This window comes from Panthera uncia (genome assembly GCF_023721935.1).
Source record: "Panthera uncia isolate 11264 chromosome C1 unlocalized genomic scaffold, Puncia_PCG_1.0 HiC_scaffold_3, whole genome shotgun sequence".
In the NCBI taxonomy this organism is placed as follows: Eukaryota; Metazoa; Chordata; class Mammalia; order Carnivora; family Felidae; genus Panthera; species Panthera uncia.
In genome coordinates this window covers 23,016,111-23,043,787 of record NW_026057584.1, presented here as the reverse complement: position 1 = coordinate 23,043,787, position 27,677 = coordinate 23,016,111, and the positions used below count along the sequence as shown (strand labels likewise).

The following is a 27,677-nucleotide window of genomic DNA, read 5'->3' as shown; positions in this document are numbered from 1 at the left end:
ATTCTCTCTCTCTCTCTCTCTCTCTCTCTCTCTCTCTCTGCTCCTCTCCCCTGCTTGTCCTCTCTTTCTAAAATTAATTAGTTAATTCATTAATTAACTAATTAATTAAAATAACTTTTTTTGTTATTTTGGTAGACAGAAAAGATGGTTTTACTCCTACTCCTATTTCTTCAGTTATTTTCTTGACCATTATTCTGTGTGTGTAGATGAATTGCATTTTCTTGCTTGTTAATTACCTGTTCGTTAATTTGCTTTTGGAATTACTTTCGATTTGAATAAACATAATTCAAATATATTTCTCTTGTTATGAAGTATTGGTATTTTTTTTGTTTTACCCTTAGTTAAATATTGGTATATTGAACTTGGAGCTTCTAGTCTCTGTCAACATTTTTGAGAAGAATGGAGTGTTTTTTTCCCCATGAATGTAGAGCTTAGAAAGTCTTCCCTCATACATACAATTTTATTGATAATCAATTGCATTTCTTCCCATTTTCTAGTGTATTTTATTTTTACAGCAATTTTAAGTTTACAACAAAACTGAGAAGGCATATACCTCTTGCCCCATTAGCAACATCACTTACTAGAATAATACTTTTTTTTTTTTTTACCAAGGATTAACTTAAACTGATACATCATAATCACCCAAAGTCTAAGGTTTACCTTAGGGTAAACTCTTGTATGTTCTTTGAGTTTGGACGAAAGTTTAATGGCATATATCCACAATTGTATATCATACAGAGTATTTTTATTGCCCTTAACATCTGTGCTCTGTCTATTCATCTCTCCCCAACCCCAACCTCTAGGAGCCTGATGTTTTTACTGTCTCAATAGTTTGTCATTTCCAGAATGTCATATAGTTGGAATCATATAGTATGTAGCCTTTTCAGACTGTTTGTTTTTTTTTCACTAGTAATATACTTTTAAGTTTCCTCTATGTCTTTCCATGGTTGAATGGGTCATTTCTCCTCAGCACTGAATAATAGTCCATTATGTGGATGTACAAAGTTTATTTGTCCATTCACTACTAAAGGATATTTTGGTTGCTTCCATGTTTTTACAATTTTGAATAAAGCCGGTATAAACATTCATGTGTACATACATTTACAACTCCTGATAAATACCACAGAGTGCAATTGCTGGATGGTATAGTAAGAGTATGTTTAGTTTTGCAAGAAAGTGTTGTCTTCCAAAGTGGAGTGGCTATACCATTTTGCATTCTACCAGCAAAGTATGAGAGGTCCTGTTGCTCACATCCCTGACAGGAGTTGGCGTCATCATTGTTCCAGATTTTGACCATTTTAATTAGGTGTGTGGTATCTCACTACTGTTTTAATTTGCATTTCCCTGATAACATAAGATACAGGACATCTTTTCGTATGCTTATTAGATATCTATATATCTTCTTTGGTGAAGTGTCTGTTAAGGTCTTTGGCCCATTTTTTTAATTTTTTTTTTTTTCAACGTTTTTTATTTATTTTTGAGACAGAGAGAGACAGAGCATGAACGGGGGAGGGGCAGAGAGAGAGGGAGACACAGAATCGGAAACAGGCTCCAGGCTCCGAGCCATCAGCCCAGAGCCTGACGCGGGGCTCGAACTCACGGACCGTGAGATCGTGACCTGGCTGAAGTCGGACGCTTAACCGACTGCGCCACCCAGGCGCCCCCTTTGGCCCATTTTTTAAACCGAATTGTTTTCTTATTGTTGAGGTTTAGGTATTCTTTTTTTTAGGTGTTCTATATTTTGAAAAGCAGTACTTAATCACATGTGTCTTTTGCAAATTTTTTTCCCCAGTCTGTGGCTTCTCTTGACATTTTCTTTTGCAGGGCAAAAAATTTTAATTTTAATGAAATCTAGCTCATTTTATATTCCTTTCATGGATCATGCATTTGGCAATGTATCTAAAAAGTCACCATACCCAGGGTCATCCAGATTTTCTCCTATGTTATCTTCTAGGAGTTTTACAGTTTTGTACTTTACATTTAGAACTATAATACATTTTGAGTTACCTTTGTGACAGTGTAAGATCTGTGTCTACATTCATTTTTTTTTGTTTGTTTGGTATTTGGATGTCCAGTTCCAGCATCATTTGTTGAAGAAACTATCTCTGCTCCATCATGCTGTCATTGCTATTTTGTCAAAGATCAGTTGGCTATATTTATAGGAGTTTAGTTCTGAGCTCTCCATTCTATTCTATTGATCTATTTGTTTATTCTTTCACCAATAACCATAAGTCTTGATTATAATAGTTTTAGTGTAAGTCGTGAAGTCAGGTGGTGTCAGTCCTCCAATGGTGTTCTTCTCTTTCAATATTGTAGGGTTTTTTTTTTATGCTTAAGTATTTTTTTCTGATGTTTTGAAGTTTTTATTTATATTCCAGTTAGTTAACATACAGTGTAATATTAGTTTCAGGAACAAGATAGTGATTCAACACTTGCATAGAACACCCAGTGGTCTTACAAGTACACTCCTTAATCACCATCACATATTTAACTCCCACCCCTCTCTCCTCTGGTAACCATCATCAGTTTTTTCTCTATAGTTAAGAGTCTATTTCTTGATTTGTCTGTCTCTGTTTTTCTCCGTATGCTCATTTGTTTTGTTTCTTAAATTCCATATATGAGTGAAATCATAGGGTATTTCTCTTTCTCTGACTTCTTTCACTTAGCACAATACTCTAGCTCCATCCATGTCATTCATATGGCAAGATTTTGTTATTTTTTATGGCTGAGAAATATTCCATTGTGTGTGTACATGTATATACATGTATATATACATGCATATATATATAATCTTGATCCATTCATCAGTCAGTAGACACTTGAGCTGTTACCATAATTTGGCTATTTTAGATAACATAACTATAATCATTGGGATACATATGTCCCTTTGAATTTGGGTTGGCTCTTCTGGGACTTTTACTTCTCCATATACATAACCTTCAAAATAAGCTTGTCAATATGCACAAAATAATTTGCTGGGATATTGATTGAGCTTGCATTAAGTCTTTAGATAAGCTGGGAAAAATTGACATCTTGATAATATCGAGTCATCCTATCTATGAACATGGAATATCTTTTCATTTATTTAGTTCTTTAACTTCATTCTCAGAATTTTATAGTTTGTCCTCATATAGATCTTGTACATATTTTGTTAGATTTATACATTAATATTTCATTTTTGGGTGTATAGTGTGTTCTTAAGCTTTGTTTTCTTCAGAGTATTTCTAAATTTGGAAACATCATTAATTTTTAGATTGCTGATATTTTTCTTTCTAGCTTATTTTTTATCTTTTAAAATATAATTATATATATATAGAATATAAATTAAAAAGCAAATAACATAATTTTACTTATGCATATTTATGCTATTAATGGGCCACCCTTAAGAGTTTCAAATAGTACCAACATAAGTAAATTTTAAAAATATATTTATGGGACTAAAATGAAGAAAATTGTCATTTGTTTTTGCTATGTGTCAATACTCATTAGCCAGAGATGAGTATAATATTTAAGTAATATTTTACAGCTTCCAAAGTGCCTTTGTCATTGTTATATTTGGAGATGACGGTCATTTATCCAGGTAGACAGATCTGTAGGTAAAACAATTCTGAGATTATCTGACCCAAACTGACACAAGCCCAGCATGCAGTTCATCAGTAGAGGTCACTCAAATTCATATTCTTCTACTCTAGATGAAACTTGTTTAGAATTCCCTAGTTGGTATTTTTTAAGTGATTAAAGATAATATAATTAAACATAATTTAGTAAATTGAATAGTAAGTTAACACTGTTACATATTTGACTGTGCTTTGCAGCCGAATTTTAACATCATTATCCTCTCAGTAAGTGCATAGTAACAATAAACTGGTACTATTTGGTAGTTGTGCTGTTCCCTATACCCACTGTGTTTCTGCAGTCTTTACTCTGAATCTCACAATAGTATTTAAAATTTTCTCCTCAGTTTCTCCACACCCAATCATTTTATACCTATGACTTTGACCATCTTTAAGAAGATCTTTTAAATATCTTTAAAGATGTGAATTCCCCTTCTTTTTGTTCCTACATCCACATGCATCTCCTCAAGCATTCAGCATCATACTGTTTTATTTTCTAGAGATTTCACTCTCCAAGTGTCATGCTGTGCATTGCTCTAGTGGGTCACTGCCAGATACTGAGGTTATTGCACATAGGGCAAATCCCTATCTTCAAATGATATACATCTAATTTCTTATTCCAGCTTCTGCTATAGCTAACTATTCTATAGCCAGTGATTTAGTCCTTACATGGAATGATTACACTGTAGGGGTTCACATTTGTTCTGCTTAGAAAATCCCATCCTTTCTTAAAGTAAGGGATGACTTCCTGGAAGATGGCAACAAGAGCTATCATCCTTCTAAAAAACAATGCATTTCTTACCCCTAAGTTACATTTTTTTTCTCATTTTTTTAAAATTGTGTGCTCCATGCAAGTGACAGCTCCTCGGAACCTATGGTATGGAGATCCACAAACTTTACTTCTTGGTGTTCATAATTGCTTTGTGGGTTATACTTTAGCAAATGGTCTTAGTTTGATCCACACTAGAGAGTCAGGTAAAAAGGTGTCATTTCTTCCTTTTACATACGAGAATGCTAAGTTTGAGAATACTATGACTGTTTCACGAACAACAAGGCTTTTAAATGGCAAAGATGCGATTGAAACAAGAGTTCTAACTTCTGTTAATACTATAATTTACCTTATTCAGAACAATTAGGAGCTATTACTGAGTACTGAATTTAGTACCCTTAAAGGATCTTACTTACTTAAACTTTTAAGGCTTGAGATGTAGAATTCACACAGTTAGAAGGTAAATTAACACCTACTCTGATGTTTATTGATTCCTTGATGAACGCTACAGAACTGGTGAAGGAGATCTAATCTATGAAGACATGGAAAATTCAGGTGAAATTTGTGCAATTTTCTAGAGTTTATTAGAAATTTTCTGGAAAATCTGCTGAGATTATATCTGTTGTTTCCCTATCCACTCCACTGATTTTATGGTGGAACAGAGATAACTCTGCTAGAAAGACCAGTAAAATATTTTAGTATCATGAAACCACAGGAAATCAGAGGTCTTGGGGAGATGTGTGTTGTTACCATTACTTCTTTCTCTTGTCTACACTAGCAGGGATGGAGGGCAGGACAGGTGAACAGCTGGCTTTAAACATGATTTAAATTAATGAAGTTTGGAATTCTGAAAAGTGGATTCATAAATGAAGTGCTCAGTTAGATTCCCAGACAGAAATACAGTATAGCTGAGAATATTGGAAACAGCTTTGTTTGTCATGAAACATACTGATCTTATCAAGAGAATTTCAATCTGAATGTGAGGCTGGTCATTATAAAAAAAAATAGATCTGTTGTGGAAAGAAAAATAATAATTTGAAAATGAAACATGAAAAGTAATTAGTGAAAGGATAAGAAAGAATCTCCCATGCCTCAGAGAATGGAAATTACATACCATAATTTCACATTTCAATGTGTAGAAGTACAGATAATCTTATATTTATTACCAACATTTGAAGAGACAGAATACAAGATTGGATTTGAATAATGCAAACATATGCCTTATTCAATAGAAATAGACCGTTCATGACTCAAGTTAGAGTGGATGCACAGAGGGCTGCCTGGGTGGCCCAGTCGGCTAAGTGCCCAACTTCTGCTCAAGCCATGATCTTGTTGTTCATGAGCTCGAGCCCCGCATCACACTCTGCACTGGCAGTGCGGAGCCTGTTTCAGATCTTCCGTCTCCCATTCTCTCTGCCCCTCCTCTGGTTGTGCTCTCTCTCAGAAAAAAATAAATGCTAAAAAAAAAAGAAACTACCATAGAGGGGCAGCTTAAGCAGAGTAGATGTACAGCTACTAAGATATCTGTGTACCTCTGAAGTGGAAGTAGCATGGAAAATAATATTTGGGTGATAAAGAAAGAAAGGAGATGAATGGAGTGTCATTTCTAGAACACGATAGATTTCCTCCTCTACTCTAAGGCTATGGAGTGAAAGAGAGATTATTTGAATTTGGAATGATGCTGAGGATTATAATTGACTTTAATGAGAATTTTTTTTTTATAGAAGAAAATAAACTCAATAAAAGGAACACTGTATAACAGAGCTACTTAAAACCCAAAGAACTGCATTTCCTGTTATTATAAGTTTTAAATAGAGGCTGGGCATTAAAATGATAGAATATCAGTAGAAATAATTAAACAAGGGAAGTGTGATTAGATTACATGGATTTGAGTGCTCTCCCAGCCTTGAGATTCTAGAATTCTGTGATACATGAATTCACTTTATAAGCTTGTTTTAAATGTATCCTAATTGTCATTATAATATTTCCAATTATGGAAAACATCTTATTTTATACCAGAAACAGAGGCAATGTTTCTTCTGGAACCCTAGAAATATCTTGTTCCAATCCATTGTAAGGCTTTCAGGTAGTACATTGGCTTCAGGTGATGAAATATGCATTCTGCCTCTGTTGACCTTAAATATTTTGTCAAATCAGTCCTCCTAAGACTTGAACTCAGCGTCACACACACATATTTGGGTTACCATGTACTCCTGAAAGCCTGAAATGAGTATAGTGAAAAAATCTGCAGTCCAGGACTAAGTCAGATCAAAGATTAAAACAAAGTAAAGAAGCAGTCTCATTAGAGCAGAGCTTTCTGCTGAAAAATGGCATGCCCCCTCTCAGTACCACCTTAGACTTGGAAAAAATTCTTCAGCTAAGTGGAACAGATAGGTGTGAGACTGACACTTCACTTGAGAATCCTTTACCAAAACCTGGGAATGACTGTGATTATACAAAGCATAGATCTCAAAATAACTAAATCCAATAATGAAGTGCAAGACTATAATACAAATTACTGTCAATTCTCCAATGTATTTTCTGCTCTTCCTTAAAAAATCTGGTCTTTGTTATATTCCCAGTGTTAACATCCTAAAATTAATATCTGACTACTTTTCTAACTCCTTTTAAAACCCTTTAATCTCTCCTCATAGCCATATAAAGTGTATAGATAAATATACTTTAGGACTGCAGGAAAGGTCTTTTATTATTTGACTGTTGTTTATCTATTTAGATTAATTTTTCCATTACTCTTTTCTTCTTGAATGCAAAATACTTAAAAATCTCTGATTATTCCACAGTTGCCACATGCTGAGCACTCAGCCTTTTTCCTTTCCTACTTTCACGTTGTGAACACTTTCTTATACATAAAGATTTTGTTCAGGTGTATTCACTTTTTAAAGCCTCTTGACCATCATCCAAGACTAGAAAACGTATTATATCCTTCTTGTCCTATCATTATATCCTGTATGTCATCTATTAAAATATTGATGGGGGTGCCTGGGTGACTCAGTCGGTTAAGCATCTGATTTCAGCTCAGGTCATGAATTTGTAGTTCACAAGTTTGAGCCCCACATCAGACTCTGGGCTCACAGCTCAGAGCCTGGAGCCTGCTTCTGATCTGTGTCTCCCTCACCCTCTGCCCTTGCCCCACTCACACTCTGTCTCTCTCTCTCAAAAATAAAGCATTAATAATTTTTTAAAGAAAAAAATGTAAATAATTTGAGGAATATGTACTTCTCATCTTTCATATCTTTTGCATCTCTGGTAAACAGTGGACACTCAGGAGGAACTAAATAAGTTAATGAGCTTTAAAAACTCAATAATTAATTATAGCATAGAACTAGTTGGGGAGACCCAAGCACTAGAAAACAAGTTGGGTTGTAGAAATTTCTTCAGTGTGTATGCAGACTCAGTGATGTGCAGGCCAAGTTTGAATGTAGAGAAGGCCTGCTTCACATGGCAAAAATATCATTCTCAATAAAGAGTGGCTTCCCTGTTCCATGGACCATGTGAACACAGGACCAGAAACAGGGAGTTTAGAAATGGCAAGCTCTTGCTTCTGGTGTTATGAGAAAGAGGCCTGAGTCTTGGTCTGAATGAAAATGAGGAATCTTCTGGAACGTTTTGAGAAGAGGGGTAATAGCTGGGTCTTCACATTTTTAGGCCCAGAGAGATGGTAATTTTAAACTCTGCAAAATGGTAGGATTGAGGCTGTTAGTAAATAATATATTTTTCTAAAAACTAGATTCAGGCAGGGTGTGGAATCTAACACAAGGCATTCACTCTCTGGATATACTGAGCAGTAAAGAACTAGGTGAAGCAGAGGCCCACAAAACTGAGGACCTGGGGAGAGTAGATAATAAACAAGAGAAATCAGTAAAACATATAGTGAGTTAACAGTGATAGTACTATAGGAAAAAAAAAATAGGAAAGGAGTTTAATGTCAGAAGTGAGACTGCTGTTCAGATAAGTCTCCTTGATGTGTCTTGCTGTAAAGGCCTGAAGAAACAGAGAGAACCAGTCATTGGTTTTCTGGGAAAGGACATTCCTGGAAGGAAGAACAGCATGTGCAAAAGCCTTGTGCAGCGGGAGGAGAGAGAGGAAGAGTAGTAGAAGGAAAAATCAAAGTGGTAACTAGGTGGGTGGTAGGTGGGTCATGGAGGGTCATATTCATTTTAGGATTTTAGCTTTTACTCTGGGAGATGAGAAACCATTGCACAGTTTTTCACAGAAGAGGAGCATAAATGGGATCCTGTAGGTTTCTGTATTGAAAAAAGATTGTAGATGGACAAGGGCAGAGCAGTTAGGAGGCCAGCGGTATGATTCATACCTAATGCTTGGAAATTGTTATACAAACGTGACTTTATTAAATGCCCTATTGTGGCAATCCGAATACTCTATGAATTAGACTTTTCACTAGGGGTAGAAGATCTATTGTTTCTGCAACTTACTTTATGTGAGCTAATTATTTATTCACTGAATTTATGTCCTGCATCTATCTAAAAAAGATATGAGGTAAATGGGAGGTGTGCTATTTTCCTGAACCTATATAATAATATACTCCAACACAATCTGAAATTATGTATATATAGTAACTCAGGCAGAATTCAGAAAGAAATAATTTAGCATGTCATGCAACAAAGCTACTTTTGAAAAATAAATATTCAAACAAGAAATCCAATAATAGGATGTAAGATCCATTTGCCTATTTTTTTTGTATTTATAAGCCCTGAGAAATTATCCATTAGAATAGGACTTTAGGTAATTTGTCATATTCATAATTGTATTTCATGCATTAATTTATTAATTCAATAGTTATTTATTGAGATTCCCTATGTACTAAGTGTGAAGCTAGGCATTAGAGATATAGGAGTGAATTTTAAAAAAAATTTCCTCCTTTCATAGCTGCTACATCCCACTGGCAGAGAGAGAGAGACTATAAATAAGTGACGTATAGTTTAATGAATGGTAGTAAGTGCTATAAAGAGTAACAGCAAGAGACAAAAAGTTAGGGTGATACAGTATTTTAACTGGCATTGTCAGAGAATCTCTCCACGGTAAGGTGAAGTTGAAGAAAAGGTCTTCAACTTAAGTCATGGAGAGCCATGGGAATATCCATGGGAGATGACATCTTAGTGTCAAAGGAAAGGTGTACAGATACCCTGAGGGGAACATGCTTGGTGTGTTTGAGAAGCACAGAGAGATGATGGATTAAGTTGTCTAGGACAGTGTCTGAAGCATGTGAGTAACTGTGAAATGAATAAATGAATCTCCTGTGTCTTCTAGAACATTGGGTCAAAAGAAAGAAAGGAAAATAAAGTGTCAAATGTAAAGGTTTTTAGATAGCTGAAAAAGATTAGATTTAATATTCTCAAAACAACTTTTTCCAGTCAGAGTCATAAGGTATGCATAGAGACACAATTTTTAAAAGAATGAGAACTATATTTTAGTACCTATGGATATATATCAAAATATTATAATTATCCTGGTTATGTTTTTCAAGAATATTCTATTGTAATGTGCCATAGGCATGTGTGTATGCATGCATGCATATAAATGACAACTAGAGAATACTCAGAAGTATGTTGGATACAATAAGAAAATTAAATAATAAAATAATCCCAAAGATATTAATTGATACTTAAAAGTTTAAAGGCATTCCTGGGCATCTCTATCTTATTTCCAGGATGACAGCATTATTCATCATCTCCACATAAAGTTTCATAAACTAACCTACCAATTTCTATACTTCTGCATCTGCAACCTAAACAATAACATAAATACAAAGGATAAAACAAAATAAAAAGAGGGGCGCCTGGGTGGCTCAGTCGGTTGAGTGTCCGACTTCAGCTCAGGTCATGATCTCACAGTCTGTGAGTTCAAGCCCCGTATCAGGCTCTGTACTGACAGCTCAGAACCTGGAGCCTGCTTCGGATTCTGTGTCTCCCTCTCTCTCTGCCCCTCCCCTGCTCATGCTCTGTCTCTCTCTGTCTCAAAAATAAATAAAAACATTTATTTTTTTAAAAAAACAAAATAAAAAGAATTAGTAACATGCTAGTAGTTTTATAATTCTATATTTTTCTGTCCTCTGTACCAAGATGTCTTTTCTACATAAACTTGTTCGTATACACAACCCTGAATTATGTAGGCTATTCCATTCTATTAACACAGATCTATGTGCAATGGAAATCTCTCTTTCCTTAATATGTACATCATTCATGCATGCCAATATTTCCTTAATATGCACATCATTCATGCATGCCAATATAAATAGTATGTCTTATAAATACTGTATACCAGGCACGAAAGAGTCCACTTGCCAGCATCTTGCCATTCCTGTGTAAAAGTTGAAAGACTAAGCTGAAAAGCCAATTGAAGTTTCTGAAGCAAGGGACAAAGGTGTATCTGGAGCTCTAAGCAATACACCCAACCCAGTAAGGGCAGTGGTTTTACAGCCAGGCAGGGAAGGCTTGGTCTTTCCTGAACACTCAATGTCGCCTCTATGCTTTTGCTAGAGTCCATAATATCTGCACATAATGCTGTCTTCTGAATTCGCTTTATTTATGATTCTTTGCTGATTCTAGATTTCTACACAAAAGAAGGGTGTATCATATAGGAACAAAGGGAACAACACTTGGACGTGGGAGCTGTTTACTTCAAAAAAGACCATTCTCTGTGTGGACTGGCATTCTCTTTACTCTGTCACAGTGGCCTCACTCACCAACTAAATACAGCCAGCAGCTCTGTATCAAAGGCTAAGGGTTTAGAATAACTTTGATAAGAACATTCTCAGCCCTTTTTGTTTCAACTTTTACTTATAAGTTTGTGGGACTCTCACAAACTGGGCATATTAAATGTAAGTCAAATGTATCTTAATGTTTTCCAAGTAATCTAGATCCTAAATTTAGAGGTTTTCTTGTAATAATCATTTTATGAGCTCAGTGAAACCAAAATTTTTATCTTTTACCTATACAAACTATGAGAAAATATTTCAATATAATTTGGTTATGTGTTATTCTGCTACATAAAATAATGCATACATATTCTATAGTGAGAATATTGTGACTGATAGTCCTTTTACAAATTCAAATAGTCCTCTTGAGCAGATAGACACAGGTATCTGAGACTATTGGAGTAAAGGCAGTAATTGGATTCCATTCCACTATTTATGGAAATATGGGTAACGAATTCCACATAAAAACTTAACTGGAGATCACAAGACAATCTTTAAAAACAATATCAGGTTTGAATATTACCCAGAATTGAAAATGTGCTATTGTAAGAATTCTCTTATTTGATTTTCAAAACAACATTTTAAGTTATATCGAGCAAGACTTATCATCCATATTTTAAAAATATATTTTGTTTATTTTTGAGAGAAAGAGAGACAGAGTGCAAGTGGGGGAGGGGCAGAGAGAGCGAGAGAGACACAGAATCTGAAGCAGGCTCCAGGCTCTGAGCTGTCAACACAGAGCCCACACGGGTCTCAAACTCGTGAATTGGGAGCCTAAATATCAGATGATGGCACTTGTAAAGGTGATTACAACTGCTTCATTCCAGTTGTAATTATTACTATTGTGATTTTTGTTTCTTTTGTCACATAGTTTAAAGCAAGAGAGAAGAATGTAAAACTTATCTGAGTTTTCAGTCACAGGCAGAAATACTTTATAGTAATTGTTATCCTAGAGCAAGACTTATGTCCAAAATAGTATGCTAGCCCATCAGAAGGACAGATTTGAAAAAGAGGCATGGTTAAATTATTTTTTATGTTATTTTTATTTGGATATTTTTAAGTAAGTTCTAAGCCCAGTGTGAGGCTTGAACTCACGACCCCAAGATCAAGAGTTGCATATTCTCTAGGCTGAGCCAGCCAGGCACCCCTTCTTGTATATTTTTAAACAAATGTATTTTTCAGTCTTTAATATTAAAAAGCAAAATTTTGAATCCTAAATCTATGTACAAATGAACAACAGCTGCAAAGAAAAAGTTTAAATTTTTTTTATGTTTATTTATTTTGAAGGAGAGGGAGACAGAGTGCGAGCAGGGAAGGGGCAGAGAGAAAGAGAGAGAGAGAGGGAAACACAGAACCCAAAGAAGGCTCCATGCTCCGAGCTGTCAGCACAGAGCCCGATGTAGGGCTCAAACCCACAAACTGTGAGATTGTGCCTGAGCCAAAGTCGGACACTCAACCAACTGAGCTACCCAGGCACCCAAGAAAAAGACAGTTTTAAATATCTGTCCATTAGTGAAGGACTACTTGTCATAGAGTAATTTTTTTTAATTCTGCTAATCAGAATAATAGATATCTTTTTATAACTTTAATGAGAACTTCTTCACTCTGTACCTACCTTTCCTTCCCCACCTTTAAATTCTCCCCACTCCCTCTCCAGTGGTTGTTTCCTCCCTGCACTTAAAAATGTATTTCTCTCAGCATAAAAAAATAAGAGCAAGTGAGCAAATACTCATCTTGATCTTGCCATTCCGTCTCTTGGAAATCCTGAGTACCTTTTCTTATTCTCTTATAGCACAGACTCATTCATTCATTCATATATTTATTCATTTTGGAAGCATTTTCTGGGCACTTCAATTGGTCAGTTCTAGTGCTTGATGCCATAGAGAGAGGAAACGGTTCTCAATCAAAATCACAGGACAAGAGTACAGATAAGCAATTCATTATATTCAGGGGAAGAAAAGCTACCAAGAAAACACATAGAGCATTCAATGCAGATGGATGTGAAGGAAATGATGGAATTGAAATTTTCTTGCAACTGATATTTTACCAAAAAATCATAGATGTTTCTGCTTATATCATTGACATCCGCTCATTTCTTAAACTAGCATTTGTGTCTACCGCTTTAAAGTCACTGCTTTTTCAAATGTCTACTAATGACCTAAATGGAAAATCCAATGGTTCAACCTTAACCACTTATTTCAAAATTTTTCATCTCTCAAGATGTAGCTCAAAATCTCATCATTCCTGATTGACTTCCTTTAGCATCCAAATTGTATTCTTGGAACATTTAGTTAATCTAAACATAAGCAATGCTGACTTATTGTTTTGTATTGTGTTTTTGAAATTATTTTAGCCTATGTCTAAAAATTTCATCATTCTGAGGTTACATTATCCATAGAACCTAACACATAGCCTGAAACCTAATACACTGAATACACTAAAAACAAACAAACAAAAAACAAACACACACATACACACAACACTTATTTCATGAATTAATCTAGAAGAATATAGAAGAATTAATCTATAGAGTATAGAACAACAGTTTTTCTCATCACCCTGCATTACTAAAAAATACTAGTATCAAATTATGTGGACTCAAATAAGATAAAAAAATTCAAGCATTTAGTATGCCATTTTAATGCTTTTAAGCAGAAATAACTCAAACACAAACACACACACACACACACATTACTCATAGCATATAACCATTCATAAAAATTAATTATGAGTTGACTTTTTAACAAATTACTTCTTTATCTTCTTGCAAATAGTGGCAACAAGTTGGCTACTTCAAGTGGTGACACTACAGTTAAATTATGGGACCTGTCTAAAGGCAATTGCATTTTGACCTTTGAAGGACACAACCATGCAGTATGGTCCTGCACATGGCACTCCTGTGGTGATTTTGTGGCTTCTTCCTCATTGGATACAACTAGTAAAATCTGGGATGTTAATAGGTAAGAAGTACTTTAAACATTATTAACCCTCTACATTGGTAAATATACATGGATAATGCTCTTCTCTCAATGCTACCACCAGGAAACATTAAAAAAAAAAAACTTGTTGGTGAAATTATAGAAAGTTACTTAAATAATCTCTGTGAAATCCATTTCTAACTCTATTAATCATTGTTGATATAATGAGTCCTTTATAAATGTAAGTATAAAGATCAAGCCAATGTAATAAGATTAGAATTGTTTCATTGGAAGGTCATTTGTTTTAGGCAGAAGAGAAACACTTATTTTAAAGAGTTAGAATTTTAGTTCTCCCTTCACAAGATTGCTTTATTATCAAACCAGCAATTTAATAGACATAAATATGACAGAGATAATTACTTGCTTTATGCTTAATTTTGACATATTTTCCCAAATTAAATGCTTCTTGTCAATTCACAAATTGCAAAAACTAATGTGATTTGATGTATAAAATGTCCTATACAATCCTGTATGGATATAGAAGTTTAATATTTTTATCTAAATTCAAGATAGACAAATCTATTATGTTTATGGTGTCAAATACCTATCATCCCTGCATTTATGTCTGATTATTATATACTATTAGGTATAAAAATAGGATCCAAAGAGCTACTATCAAATATCCTGGCTGCTTCAGCTACCTAAGGAATTATAAACTATCAATCAGACTTCTGATCACTTTAATTATTGAAACAGTGCCCAGATTCCAAATAGAAGTGATAATGACTCCTAGAAATTTTCATAAACAATTGTCACTGAGCCATTGTGCTTTATTTTGTAAGAGAAAAATTAAATCACTGTAGAGGTAGACACTATTAATTCAGGGTTATGGGTAAAACAGGTATTTTGAATAAACTCTCTCCATCCTTTCTTGAATTACAGGTAACATATTTAGAAGAGAGGGCAAATAAGGTGCTTGCAAAAAGTCAACAGGTTTTCTGGGAGGATTTGTTGAAAGGATATGCTCTTTCCTATGCGTATGCTGACTGTCCTCTAAGGCCATGTGCCATTAATTATGCTGTTTTTTCTCAGCACCAAACTCACGCTTCCATATCTGTTTTTTGTGATGCTGCACCTGGAACTTTGCAGATTACATTTTTGCTTTGCTAGTAGACTCTGTTAGGCTTGGCAATAGGAAGTGCAAGGTTGAGGGGGTAAAAGGGAACTTTCTGCTCCCTGTCTCCTTCCTTTGGGCTTCTTAGGGACTTGCAGTTCTAGTCTGCATCACCCTAGCAACACCTCACCTCAGCAACACCACTTTGTTCTTATCACAGCAGCTAAATCCAGTTGGCAGTTTTTCCAGTGCTTGAAGAAACAGCTGCATCATGCTGTCATCAAAAACATTAGCTCCTGCAGACAGGCACCCGCTTCTCAGAGGTCTGTGTTCCCAGTTCACCATGGCCCCTTTTCTGAGCTGAGGAACACTGCTCTTTTTCCGTTTATTTACCCTGTTAAAAACTTTATACATAGTTAACGATCTTATATATTAAATTCTAACTGTTAAAATGGTAAGTGTAAGTTTTGTCTCCTGACTGACAAATATAGGACATTAATGAATAAATAACATAACCCACCTGAGATATAAAGATTCAGCTAAATAATGTTTGGCATACTCTGCATGAGAAAACATGGCTCCTAATAATACAATTTGGATCTATTTCTATATAAAATAGTGACAATTTAAGATATGTTTTAATTCTCAAATAGGCACCATTTGCTTATCTGGAATAATCATATGTAATTCTTAATCTTATTATGTTTCTATATTATGCATATTTAATAAATATATAATAGTATACTGGAATCAAAAAATAATTGAGGCATGATTGACATAGAAAAAGCTATACATATTTAATGTATACAACTTGATGAGTCTGGTGATAAGTATACACCCATGAAGAAGTATATACAATCATCAATACCTGACGTAAACATATTCATCACCTCCAAAAGCTTTTTCCTGTCTTCTTTTATTATTATTATTATTATTATTATTATTATTACTGATTTTGTTATTATTATTATTAATATTTGTAGTAGTCATAAGAGTTCTTAATATAAAACCTAGCCTCTTAGTACAATTTTAAATATGTAATACAGTGTTTTTAATTATAGGTACTATGTTATATGGTAGATTATAAGACTAATTCATTTTCTATGACTAAAATTTTAACACTAGTGTCTAATTTTAATCTTCATCACCTTGGGCTTAGATGAGAATTCTAATAGATGATTGTGGTATGTTCTAAAATATAATATTTTTTCTAATGTTTTAATTATTCAGAGTGTTTTTATTTTTTTATTAATTTACTTTTAACCTGAAATTCAAATTTATTTATTTATTTATTTATTTATTATTTATTTATTTATTTTCAAGTCAGCTAACATACAGTGTAGTCTTGGCTTCAGGAATAGCTTCCCTTTATCAGATATGTCATTTGCAAATACTTTCTCCCATTCTGTCAGTTGCCTTTTAATTTTAGATAGTTTTCTTTGCTGTGCAGAAGCTTTTTATCTTGATGAGGTCCCAATAGTTCATTTTTGCTTTTATTTCCTTAGCCTTTGGAGACATGTCAAATAAGAAGTTGCTGTGGCTGAGGTCAAAGAGGTTGCTGCTTGTTTTCTTCTATAGGATTTTAATGGTTTTGTCTCACACTTAGGTCTTTCATCCATTTTGAATTTATTTTTGTGTGCAGTGTAAGAAAGTGGTCCAGTTTCATGCTTCTGCAGGTTGCTGTCCAGTTCTTCCAGCATCATTTGCTAGAGAGAATATCTTTTTCCATTGGATATTCTTTCCTGCTTTGTCAAAGATTAGTTGGCCATATATTTGTGGGTCCATTTCTGGGTTCTCTATTCTGTTCCATTTGTCTATGTGTCTGTTTTTGTGCCAGTACTATACTGTCTTGATGATTGCAGCTTTGTACTAGAGGCTAAAGTCTGGGATTGTGATGCCTCCTGCTTTGGTTTCCTTTTTAAACATTACTTTGGCTATTTGGGGCCTTTTGTGGTTCCATACAAATTTTATGATTGTTTGTTCTAGCTCTGTGATGAATGCTGGTGCTATTTTGATTGGGATTACAATGAATGTGTAGATTGCTTTGGGTAGTATTGACATTTTAACAATACTTATTCTTCCAATCCATGAGCATGGAATGTTTTTCCATTTCTTTGTGTCTTCTTCAATTTCTTTCATAAACTTTCTATAGTTTTCAGCATACAGATCTTTTACATCTTTGGTTAGGTTTATTTCTAGGTACTTTATGGTTTTTGATGCTATTGTAAATGGAATCGATCCCTGATATCTCTTTCTGTTGCTTCATTATAGGTGTATAGAAATAAGACCAATTTGTTTACATTGATTTTGTATCCTGTGACTTTGCTGAATTCCTTTATCAGCTCTGGCTGCTTTTTGGTGGAGTCTTTTCGGGTTTCCATGCAGAGTATCACGTCATCTGCTAAGAATGAAACTTACTTCTTCTTTGCCAATTTGGATGCCTTTTATTTCATTTTGTTGTGATTGGTGAGGCTAGGACTTCCAACGTTATGTTAAACAACAGTGGTTAGAGTGGACATCCCCATCATGTTCCTGATCTCCGGAGGAAAGCTCTGAGTTTTTCTCCATTAAGGATATAAGCTGTGGGCCTTTCATATATGGCTTTTGTGATGTTAAGGTATGTTCCTTCTATCCTGACTTTCTTGGGCGTTTGTATTAAGAAAGGATGCTGTATTTTGTCAAATGCTTTTTCTGCATGTATTGACAGGATCGTATGGTTCTTATCCTTTCTTCTATTAATGTGATTTACCATGTTGATTGATTTGCAAAGATTGAACCAGCCCTGCATCCAGGAATGAATCCCATTTGATCATAGTGAATAATTCTTTTAATGTACTGTTGAATTAGATTTGCTAGTATCTTGTTGAGAATTTTTGCATCCATATTAATTGGTGATATTGACCTGTAGTTCTCCTTTTTAGTGGGGTCTTTGTCTGCTTTGGAAATCAAGGTAATGTTGGCTTCATAGAATGAGTCTGGAATCTTTTCTTCCATTTCTATTTTTTGGAACACTTTGAGAAGAATAGGTATTGACTGTCCTTTAAATGTCTGGTAGAATTCCCCTGGGAAGCTATGTGACTCTTATTTGTTGGGAGATTTTTGATAACTGATTCAATTTCTTTGCTGGTTATGGGTCTGTTCAAATTTTCTATTCCCGTTTGAGTTTTGGTAGTGTGTGAGTGTCTGGGAATTTGTCCATTTCTTCCAGATTGTCCAGCTTGTTGACATATGATTTTTAATAGTATTCTCGAATAATTGTTTGTATTTTTGTATTGATGTTGTTTGTGATATCTCCTCCTTCCTTCATGATTTTATCTATTGGGTTCTCTCTCTTTTAATTTTGAGAAGTCTGGTTAGACTGTTTATTCTTTGAAAACAACTCTTAGATTCATTGATCTGTTATTCTGTTTTTTGGGATTCTATATTGTTTATTTCTGCTTTAATTTTTATTATTTCTCTTCTGCTGGCTTTGGGCTTTCTTTGCTGCTGCTCTTCAAGCTCCATTAGGTATAAGGTTAGGTTGTGTATTTGGGACCTTTCTTGTAATGTATTTTCCTCTTAGGACTGCTTTTGCTGCATCCCAAAGGGCTTGGACTGTTGTGTTTTCATTTTCATTTGTTTCCATATATTTTTTAATTTCTTCTTTAATTTCCTGGTTGACCCATTCATTCTTTTGTAGGATGTTCTTTAATCTCCATGTATTGATCATTCAGAGTGTTTTTAAAAACTATAATTAAAAAACTGATTCCCAATAGATTCAGCCCTACTTAGAATGACTTCAAACATTCTGATGATGACTTTTCTCCATGATCCTGATATCCAAATACTGTCTTCCAGTGATGCCTAGTAGACACTGATATAACAGATCAAAATTGCTCCAAATTGATGCCAATTTTTTTTTTATATTTTAAATTTCCCATCAATGTCAAGAACTTACTTGCATCATGAAAGACAAAAATTATATACCAATTTTAAAGCTGAGGTAGTGGAAATATAATGGCAAATAAGGGAGACATTGATTATTTCTATAGTGGCTATTGATATATCTTTGAATCATAATCAAAACCTTTGGTTGTAATTTAAAATTTCTTATGGATCAATACTTTGTAGATGTATCTAAAACCAATATCTTGGGGTGCCTGGGTGGCGCAGTCGGTTAAGCGTCCGACTTCAGCCAGGTCACGATCTCGCGGTCCGTGAGTTCGAGCCCCCCGTCAGGCTCTGGGCTGATGGCTCGGAGCCTGGAGCCTGTTTCCGATTCTGTGTCTCCCTCTCTCTCTGCCCCTCCCCCGTTCATGCTCTGTCTCTCTCTGTCCCAAAAATAAATAAAAAACGTTGAAAAAAAAATTAAAAAAAAATAAATAAATAAAACCAATATCTTGCTTTAAAATTTCATAGGTTATTGGGACTGGCTTAGTGATTTAAAGGGAAAAGTTATTTGTCTTGGTAAGATGCTGGTGGAAGCTGGGTACTATACTCTTATCCTGATGCCATATGGTTTTTAATAAAAATTATACTTGTAATTATTTAATTTATGTATAAATTAATATTAATTTATATATAAATTATTTAATGATAATAAAATTATTATTTATTAATTATTATAATTTATTTAATAAAAAAATCTATTTATAGACTCTACTTATCAGAGAAGGAGGAGTTTAAAATATATTCTTCTCTTTTACAACTTGATTTTATCTTTGAGCTCTTGGGATTAGTCTTGAGAATCCTTTAGTTGATGTCAGGTCCCTAGCCTTGCAACTGCTCCTCAGTTGGACATTACTTGCCAAAAACATCTAATTAGCTCCTTATCAAAAAGTTGAATAACTGGGGCGCCTGGGTGGCGCAGTCGGTTAAGCGTCCGACTTCAGCCAGGTCACGATCTCATGGTCCGTGAGTTCGAGCCCCGCGTCAGGCTCTGGGCTGATGGCTCAGAGCCTGGAGCCTGTTTCCGATTCTGTGTCTCCCTCTCTAGACTCTGTCCCTCCCCCGTTCATGCTCTGTCTCTCTCTGTCCCAAAAATCAATAAACGTTGAAAAAAAAAAATTAAAAAAAAAAAAAAAAAGTTGAATAACTGGGAACCATAATTAACATAAAAAATCACAAATTAAGAGCCACTTTTACTAAGTGCTAATAAGAATCTCTGAACAGTATCTGTGGCACTCTTATTCTGGATGTGTCGACACTCTACAAAGTTTCTATGAATAATAGAAATAATACTTATTTCTATGAAATAAGTATTTCAATGATCTTTGGGATGATCGCTTATATAAAGTAGAAATTTATATATGTTTCAATTATTGAGTACTGATTTCTACCTTAATTTTCAAATAAATTTGTTAGAAATCAATCTTAATGTACATGTGCACACTTACACACACACAGACACACACACCATTGTATCCTAAGTAGGGAGTACTTGACACATGACAGTTTGGTTGCATGAATGATAAAGAAAAAGTCAACATATACATAAGGAGAAAATGCCCTCCCCACTTCCATCTACATTCAAACTAAAATTTGTTCAGTCTTAAACAAAAAATTTGTCATCTTATCCTACACGAATCTTTAAAGTGATTAAAATGTGATAAGAAAATAAAAAAAGATATCAGTCAACTATAAAAAATGTCTTGTGTTTTTTAAAGCGTATAAGTATTCAATATTATCAATATATTATCAATATCGTCAGTATGTCAATGTATTATCAATTATCAATATATTATCAATAATATCAATATAATATTATCAATAAATATTTATAAAATAACTGAAGTGTTAGGCTGTGTTATAGACATTAGAAAAATTTAAGACTCCATTACTGCATTCAATGAAATTACAAGTAATTTTAAAGCAATCAGAGAATATGCAATGCATGTGAAGTTTATAATATCAGGTAGGGTATTCCGGGTGACTCTTCGTTGCTTTTCTTCAATGGTAGGTATTTGGCTGAGTGGCTCTTCCAGACTTTCACTCTGATATTTGGAAGGAAGGTCATATACCTGCTTAGTGTATAGCTTGAAGGGAAGGGGCTGGAAACCACCAAAATGTTATTGAGTATAGCTGTTTCCACTGCTGTAACAAGATATTATACTGGCAAGAATTGAGTGATTTAAAACAAGGACAAAAGGACACAGAGGTACTTGTAAAACTCAGCAGCGTCTGAACCCCAAACAGTGAGATATAAATCTGTTGACCTTGTATCCAGAAGCATTGTTTCAGATACCCTCAAGATTTGGTTGAGTAAGAAAAATAAAGCAGGTTTAAGAACTATGTTTAGAAAAGTAATTTGTGATTACTGCTACATTACATTGACTGGAAGCAAATATGTTGGAAACCTTGGGAGTTTTTGAGAGAATTTTATTGACAAGAAAACCATGAGTTTATCTTCAATAAACCCTGACTCTTCAAAACTATAAAACAGTCCTCAAGGTCCCAAACTTGCATCAAAAGGAAGTTCACTTCTAGTGTTTTACAGAGCATGGTGAAGGCCCAGACCACAGCACCCACTTTAGATGTGGTCATAAAGGGTAATGGACAAGAAATATAACCTTCTATGAACAAAACAAGAGGCCACAGAGAACCATGGGCACAGAAGCTCCTCTTAGGAAAAGAGACATGATTCAGTCAAAGAATTTTCCTCAGTGCCATGGCAAAGTTCCTCATAATACCTGCCCAGGATTCTATTACTATTTAGACAAGCAACTCTTGTGTGTTCCCCCTTTTTCTACTTTCCATATTGCAGTTTGTGTTACAGTTATTCTGTCCTTCCTTCATTATTGGACATTGTTTGTGATAATGGTAAAGGTAGAAAACTTGTCTTTTATTTGGTTGGCCACCGGAATGTGAGATGCCTCTGACCCTAGTGGAACTGACTGTGCATCATGCAGAGATCATGCATTGTGAAGTACATGCAGTAAATGAGTAGAACTTTGTGTTGTCTTCTTTGATAGGCAGTGTGGGAGGTCAGTGAGAACATGTGGAAGGAAAGATGGTGCATATATTTGGTGGGCAAAAGTCCACATGTGGCAGAGATGTCTAGCTATTAACCAGAAGCCACTCTCTCCTTCTTCCATATTATTAGTTGTGTGCCTGGCTGACTATCTAATTTTTTCCAGCCTCCTTTTAGTTAAGAATGGTTATGTTACTAAGTTCTCTATAACAGAGAATTAGTTGAAGTGGTGTGTGCCATTTCTATGTTCTTTTCCCCTTGTAAGATGGGATATCCATGACAAGGACAAGAGTAATCTTCAAAGTCAATTATTGAAAATGACAGAGCAGTCATTAGTCTGCTTGAAGTAAACCACCCCATTCTCTACCTCCAGTTGGCCTGCAGTGTGCTCTGGACTCTTAAACAATAAGAAAATAAATTTTTCTTTTGTTTGAGACATTATATTTCCAGTCTATTTGTTATAGCACTTTAGCCTGTTCAGTCTAATATTACGTACCCTATGAATACTTTTCCAGCGATATGTTTTCCCCTCATGACATAGTAATACGGCAACTAAGACAAGCCTTGTGCTATTCTCAGTATTATTTGGATGGGGTAGCAATAGAAAGTCAATATTAGTAATAAATGTCTGTTCAACTCTCTCTACTTTTTCTCCCCTTGTCCCTTCTATTTTCCATCCTTAATTCTGTTGTAATACTGTTGGAGCCTATAAAATCCTACATGCCAATAGCAATACCTGTAAGACAAATAATTGGTTTGCATGGAAGTTAATGCCTATAAAAATAGTAAATTATAGGAAAATATTCAACAATTATATATCAGTGTCTCCATTTGTGGAAAACTGATTCAGTAATAATTATTTCATTTAAACAATAAAAGATACTGAGAATCTCAATTTTATAGTAGCATTGACTGTATTTACTGCCAAGTACTGGTTTTGCTGATTGCAGTAAATCTGATAGAATATAAATATTACTTTTCATGTAGTTGACCTTACAGGTTTGTTTTTTTCAAAATTTATTTTGAAAAAAAATATGCATTGAGCACTCTCTTATGTTCATTGTTCTAGACACCAAGCTATAGCAGTGAACAAAACAGACTAAAACTATCTTCATGTAGATGGCATTCTATTGAAAGGCAGAAAATAAGTCAAATAAAAAAAAATAAATATAGTATTTAAAAGTCTTAAGTTTGGGGGTGCCTGTTTGGTTCAGTTGGTTGAGTGTCCAACTCTTGATTTTGACTCAGGTCATGATCCCAGGGTTGTGGGATCAAGCCCCATGTTGGGCTCTGTGCTGAGTTGGAGCCTCCTTAGGATTCTCTCTCTCCTTCCCTCTGCCCCTCCCCACCTCTCTCTCCCTCTCCTTCTCTCTCCAAAAAAATAAAAATAATGATAAAGAATAAAAGTATTAAATTTGATAGAGAAAAAATAAACTATGAAAGTTGGAAGGGAATGATAGGCATTGGAAAGAATTATAATTTAAACAGGATGCTCAGGGAAATTCACACAATAAAGTTGATATTTGGGTAATCTGAAGTGGGTAAGGCAGCAAGCCAAGATGTACAGGAGAATATTTCAAGATCTTCTTAGTAGTAAACTCCCATCTGGTGGTAGTAGGACTCATGTGACAAAGGAACAGGAAGGGGGCCAATGTGACTGGAGTGGAGTGAGCAGATGAGTGAATGGCAGAAGTAAGGCAGTTAGTTATATGGGGATGCACATATTACACAGGATATTGTAGCTTGTTTGAGTGACTTGACCTTTATTCTCAATGGGATAGGAAGGCACTGGGGGATTTGGAACAAAAGAGTCACGTATTCTAATTTACACTTTAATAGGATGACTCTGGTTACTGTGTTGAGATTGGACTGTGGCAGGGGAGGGGGGCTGAACAAAGGTAAGGCAAGAAGACCACCTGGAAAGGTATTGCAACAATCTAGGCCAAAAACAGTAAAGTTTTGCATCATAATGGGAATAGTGAGGATAATAAGAATTTTTGTATTCTGGATAGATTTGGAAAATCAAGCCAACAGCAATTGGCTGAGGTATTGTGTGTTGTAAGAGAAAGAGAAACAAACCACCCTCTTAAATTTTGGGATACCTGAAAATCAAAAGGTTCATTCTCTTTATGCTGGGGCACTAATGTGAACTTTATAAAATGCTTTTCCAATCAGATTGATCAATAGGCATTCCAGAAAAGGCTGTACAATGAGGAATGTCTTCTCATTTTTCATCTAACAGGTGATTTCAGTTGAAGAAACTGAATGTTCCTTCCTGCCCACTAGCACTGCTTCCTTCTTGATTTAATAATTCATTTCCAATCATAACCCTTGGGCTGGATAAGATGAGAGAAACAGAAGGCTATGGGTGAAGGGAACAACTAAAATTAAGAAAAAGGAAATGTAAAATATTAAGGTTCTCTTGTAGTGAGTAATATTTTAATAATACATACTATTAATTTCTTTTGGACAAATAATGCACCAATGTAGACTCTAAAATGGGAAACATTTAATTTTTATTATAAAATTAGTAATAATAAGATAGCACCAAATAAATTATAAACAATGGAGTTAAAATGGGGTTTAGTGTTTATAATGAACAATGTTCCATTAATATATTTTATGGTCTTTATGATTCATTTGCAAATTTGGATATATTAGAGATGAAGGACATATTGTACAATATTAATATTTTTAAAACATAATGTAAGAAGTGTTAAGAGTCAAGGGCATGGATTATTGGTACATTAATAACTGTCTGGTATTATAAAGACATCCCAGTTTGCCATGTATTACTTGAAAAGGCACCCAAGGTATATATTAACAGACTGCTAAAGCAATCCTTGAAGCATAATTATGTTACACTAAAAGGAATGGTTACATAAATTGACCTCTTGTGATCAATTTATTATCCTGTTCCATGGATAATAAATCAATTATTACAAGTTCTTGAATTTTTGTTTATATTTAAATGAACAGTTTCCCCTTGAAATATAGACTTTAAATTATACCTAAGTATTATTGAACATAAATGTATAGATAAGCATAAAAGATGAAAAAATTAAAATAGCATGTTTTTTCACTATCCTCTTTGCCCCAAACATTTCAAAATTAATAAACATTATTGAAGAAATACCTATTTTATGAAGAAAAATATGTTAAAGCTAAAGTTCAAATTTTATTTAGCAAATTATAGAATGATTAAAAAATCACGAAGCTCTCACAACTAATATGGCTTTGTGTATACGTGGGAAGAATGCATCAAGTAACACTGTCCACGGCAATAAATTTGATGCGATTGTACTTTCACATAACTATACCTGGATTGACCAATCAAAGCAAGAAATTTAACATATTTAAAAAGAATGCAACACCTTTTTTTCACTCCAACAAAAAAGATCTGGTCACTAGATGAGTCTTAGTCCTCTTCAGTGCTAATGACTAAGAAGGTTTAGCATATTTCTTCATCAATATATATTAAAATAAAATGGTCTATAGCCATAGTACACATGATGTAAAAAAATGGAATCACATGTATTTTTATATTTAAGATTTGATCATATATACATGTGTGTGTGTCTACTCACATGTTGGCATATGTCCATATTTTAGTATTAATGCAGTGAATTTAAATATTTAGCTCAAAATTAGTTTCAGAGTTACATAAATAATTGACTATCTTAAATACTTTAAATATCCAATCAAAATGATATTTACTAATGCTTTATCAATGTCTACAAAACCAACTTGTTTGAAAACCATTTATTTGAGACAGCAAAAACTAAGTATTATCATGTCCCTGAAACATTGTTTTGGAATTGCTGAAATTGTTTTCATTTAAACTAAACTCTAAGATTTGATTCAGTTGTTATTGAAATGAACTGAATGTCCAACTGCATCAAATCAAAATAAAAGAACTAAACTAGATGATATAAAAATAGCAAGCAATAAAAATTTAGGTGGAATTAATCTACTTTCTTATATAAAACCATACTATTAGATAGGAAATACTGCCTAATAATGGTTAATTTGTTTTCTTAAATAAAACACTAGGGAATACAATTTTCATAGAAATTTTAAATAATCTAATGTGTGTCCTGCATAGAAAACAGACCAGACCATCTTCAGTCAAAGAACATGGAATGATTATCCCCTAGTCTGGCCTTTGGTCACCTCACAGTCTAGAATGGGTTCTGCATGAAGCAATACCTCTAGGAGTATTTAACTTTGTAGAAAAGTCAGCCCTTTTCATTTGGCCAACAACTTTATAAATCATTTACTAGATGTGACCACAGAATTACTAAAAATTGCTTTCTTCCTTAGAAATTATTCACTCATTTTTTTTCAGTATTTACCAACTATGTACCAAGTCATATCCCTGGAACTGGGGACATAGCATAAACTGGACGAACAAAGCCACAGTCCCAGTGGAGATTACATTATAGAAGGTGTCACTGATTATCCACACCTTATAAATTATTAGACAAGCTCTCTACTTGGCCATTGATCTAAAGATTAATTCCTTAGCTCTAGAGATGCACAACGACCAAAACTGAGAGTGACTGGCTTTCTGAGGTGTTGTGAGTGTTTTGAGTGTGTCCTACTTCTCTCTTTAGTGGAAAGAACTATAGCCTTAGGAGTAATATTCACCAATGAGTTGGACATTTAAAATGGTGCTGAATCTCCTCATCTTTTTAAAGATAATTTTTTTTCATTTGCATTTGGGTTTTATTAATAGCCTGTAGGTGTCCATAACACATAAACTGTCCATTTTAAGACAGCTTAAAGCAGTTTTTACTTGAAGAATGAACTTTTCTGTGATGATTCTATTTCAGCTTGGGTTGAGGTTATTATGTCAGTTTGTTTTTATTTTGAGTAAGGAAGATTTTGGTGAATTTTAGAATAATATAAATTAGCAAGAAGCAATCTAAAATGCTATTCAGCAAAAACAATTGGAAATAATTATAAGATGTGTTTTATTTATTTGTTTGTTTACTTTTTACCTCGGGCTAGTAAGACCACCTAAATTATATAACTTCTTAAATATAGAGACAGATTCAAAGGGGCCCCCAAATTATTTTTTCTTACTTATGCTAAGTAACGCAGACACTTAAAAATTAAGCTTAAAAGGGTAGGATGAGTTAGAGTTACTTTATTATTCTCTAAATACATGTCACAGTAAAATTTCTTACTCATAAATTTAAAATTTAAAGTTATCGTTGGAGGGTCACCTGGGTGGCTTAGTCGGTTAAGCACTGACTTCAGCTCAGGTCACACAATCTCGCAGTTCGTGAGTTTGAGCCCCACATCAGACACTGTGCCTACAGCTCAGAGCCTGGAGCCTACTTCAGATTATATGTCTCCCTCTCTCTCTGCCCCTCCCCTACTCGCTCTCTCAAAAATAAATAAACAGTGGGGCGCCTGGGTGACTCAGTCGGTTAAGCTTCCGACTTCAGCTCAGGTCATGATCTCACGGTCCATGAGTTTGAGCCCCGCGTCGGGCTCTGTGCTGACAGCTCAGAGCCTGGAGCCTGTTTCCGATTCTGTGTCTCCTTCTCTCTCTAACCTCTCCCCTGT

General features: G+C 34.5%; 1 protein-coding gene across 2 annotated transcripts in view; it reads left to right on the top strand.

The window, feature by feature from the left end:
* SPAG16 (sperm associated antigen 16) overlaps positions 1 to 27,677 on the top strand; it is a 1,017,964-nt gene that overhangs the window by 526,736 nt on the left and 463,551 nt on the right. For both annotated transcript variants that reach the window (XM_049614974.1, XM_049614973.1), the window contains one exon: positions 13,894 to 14,079. In XM_049614974.1, coding sequence (XP_049470931.1) covers positions 13,894 to 14,079 — 186 coding nt within the window. The remainder of the gene's footprint in view (positions 1 to 13,893; positions 14,080 to 27,677) is intronic.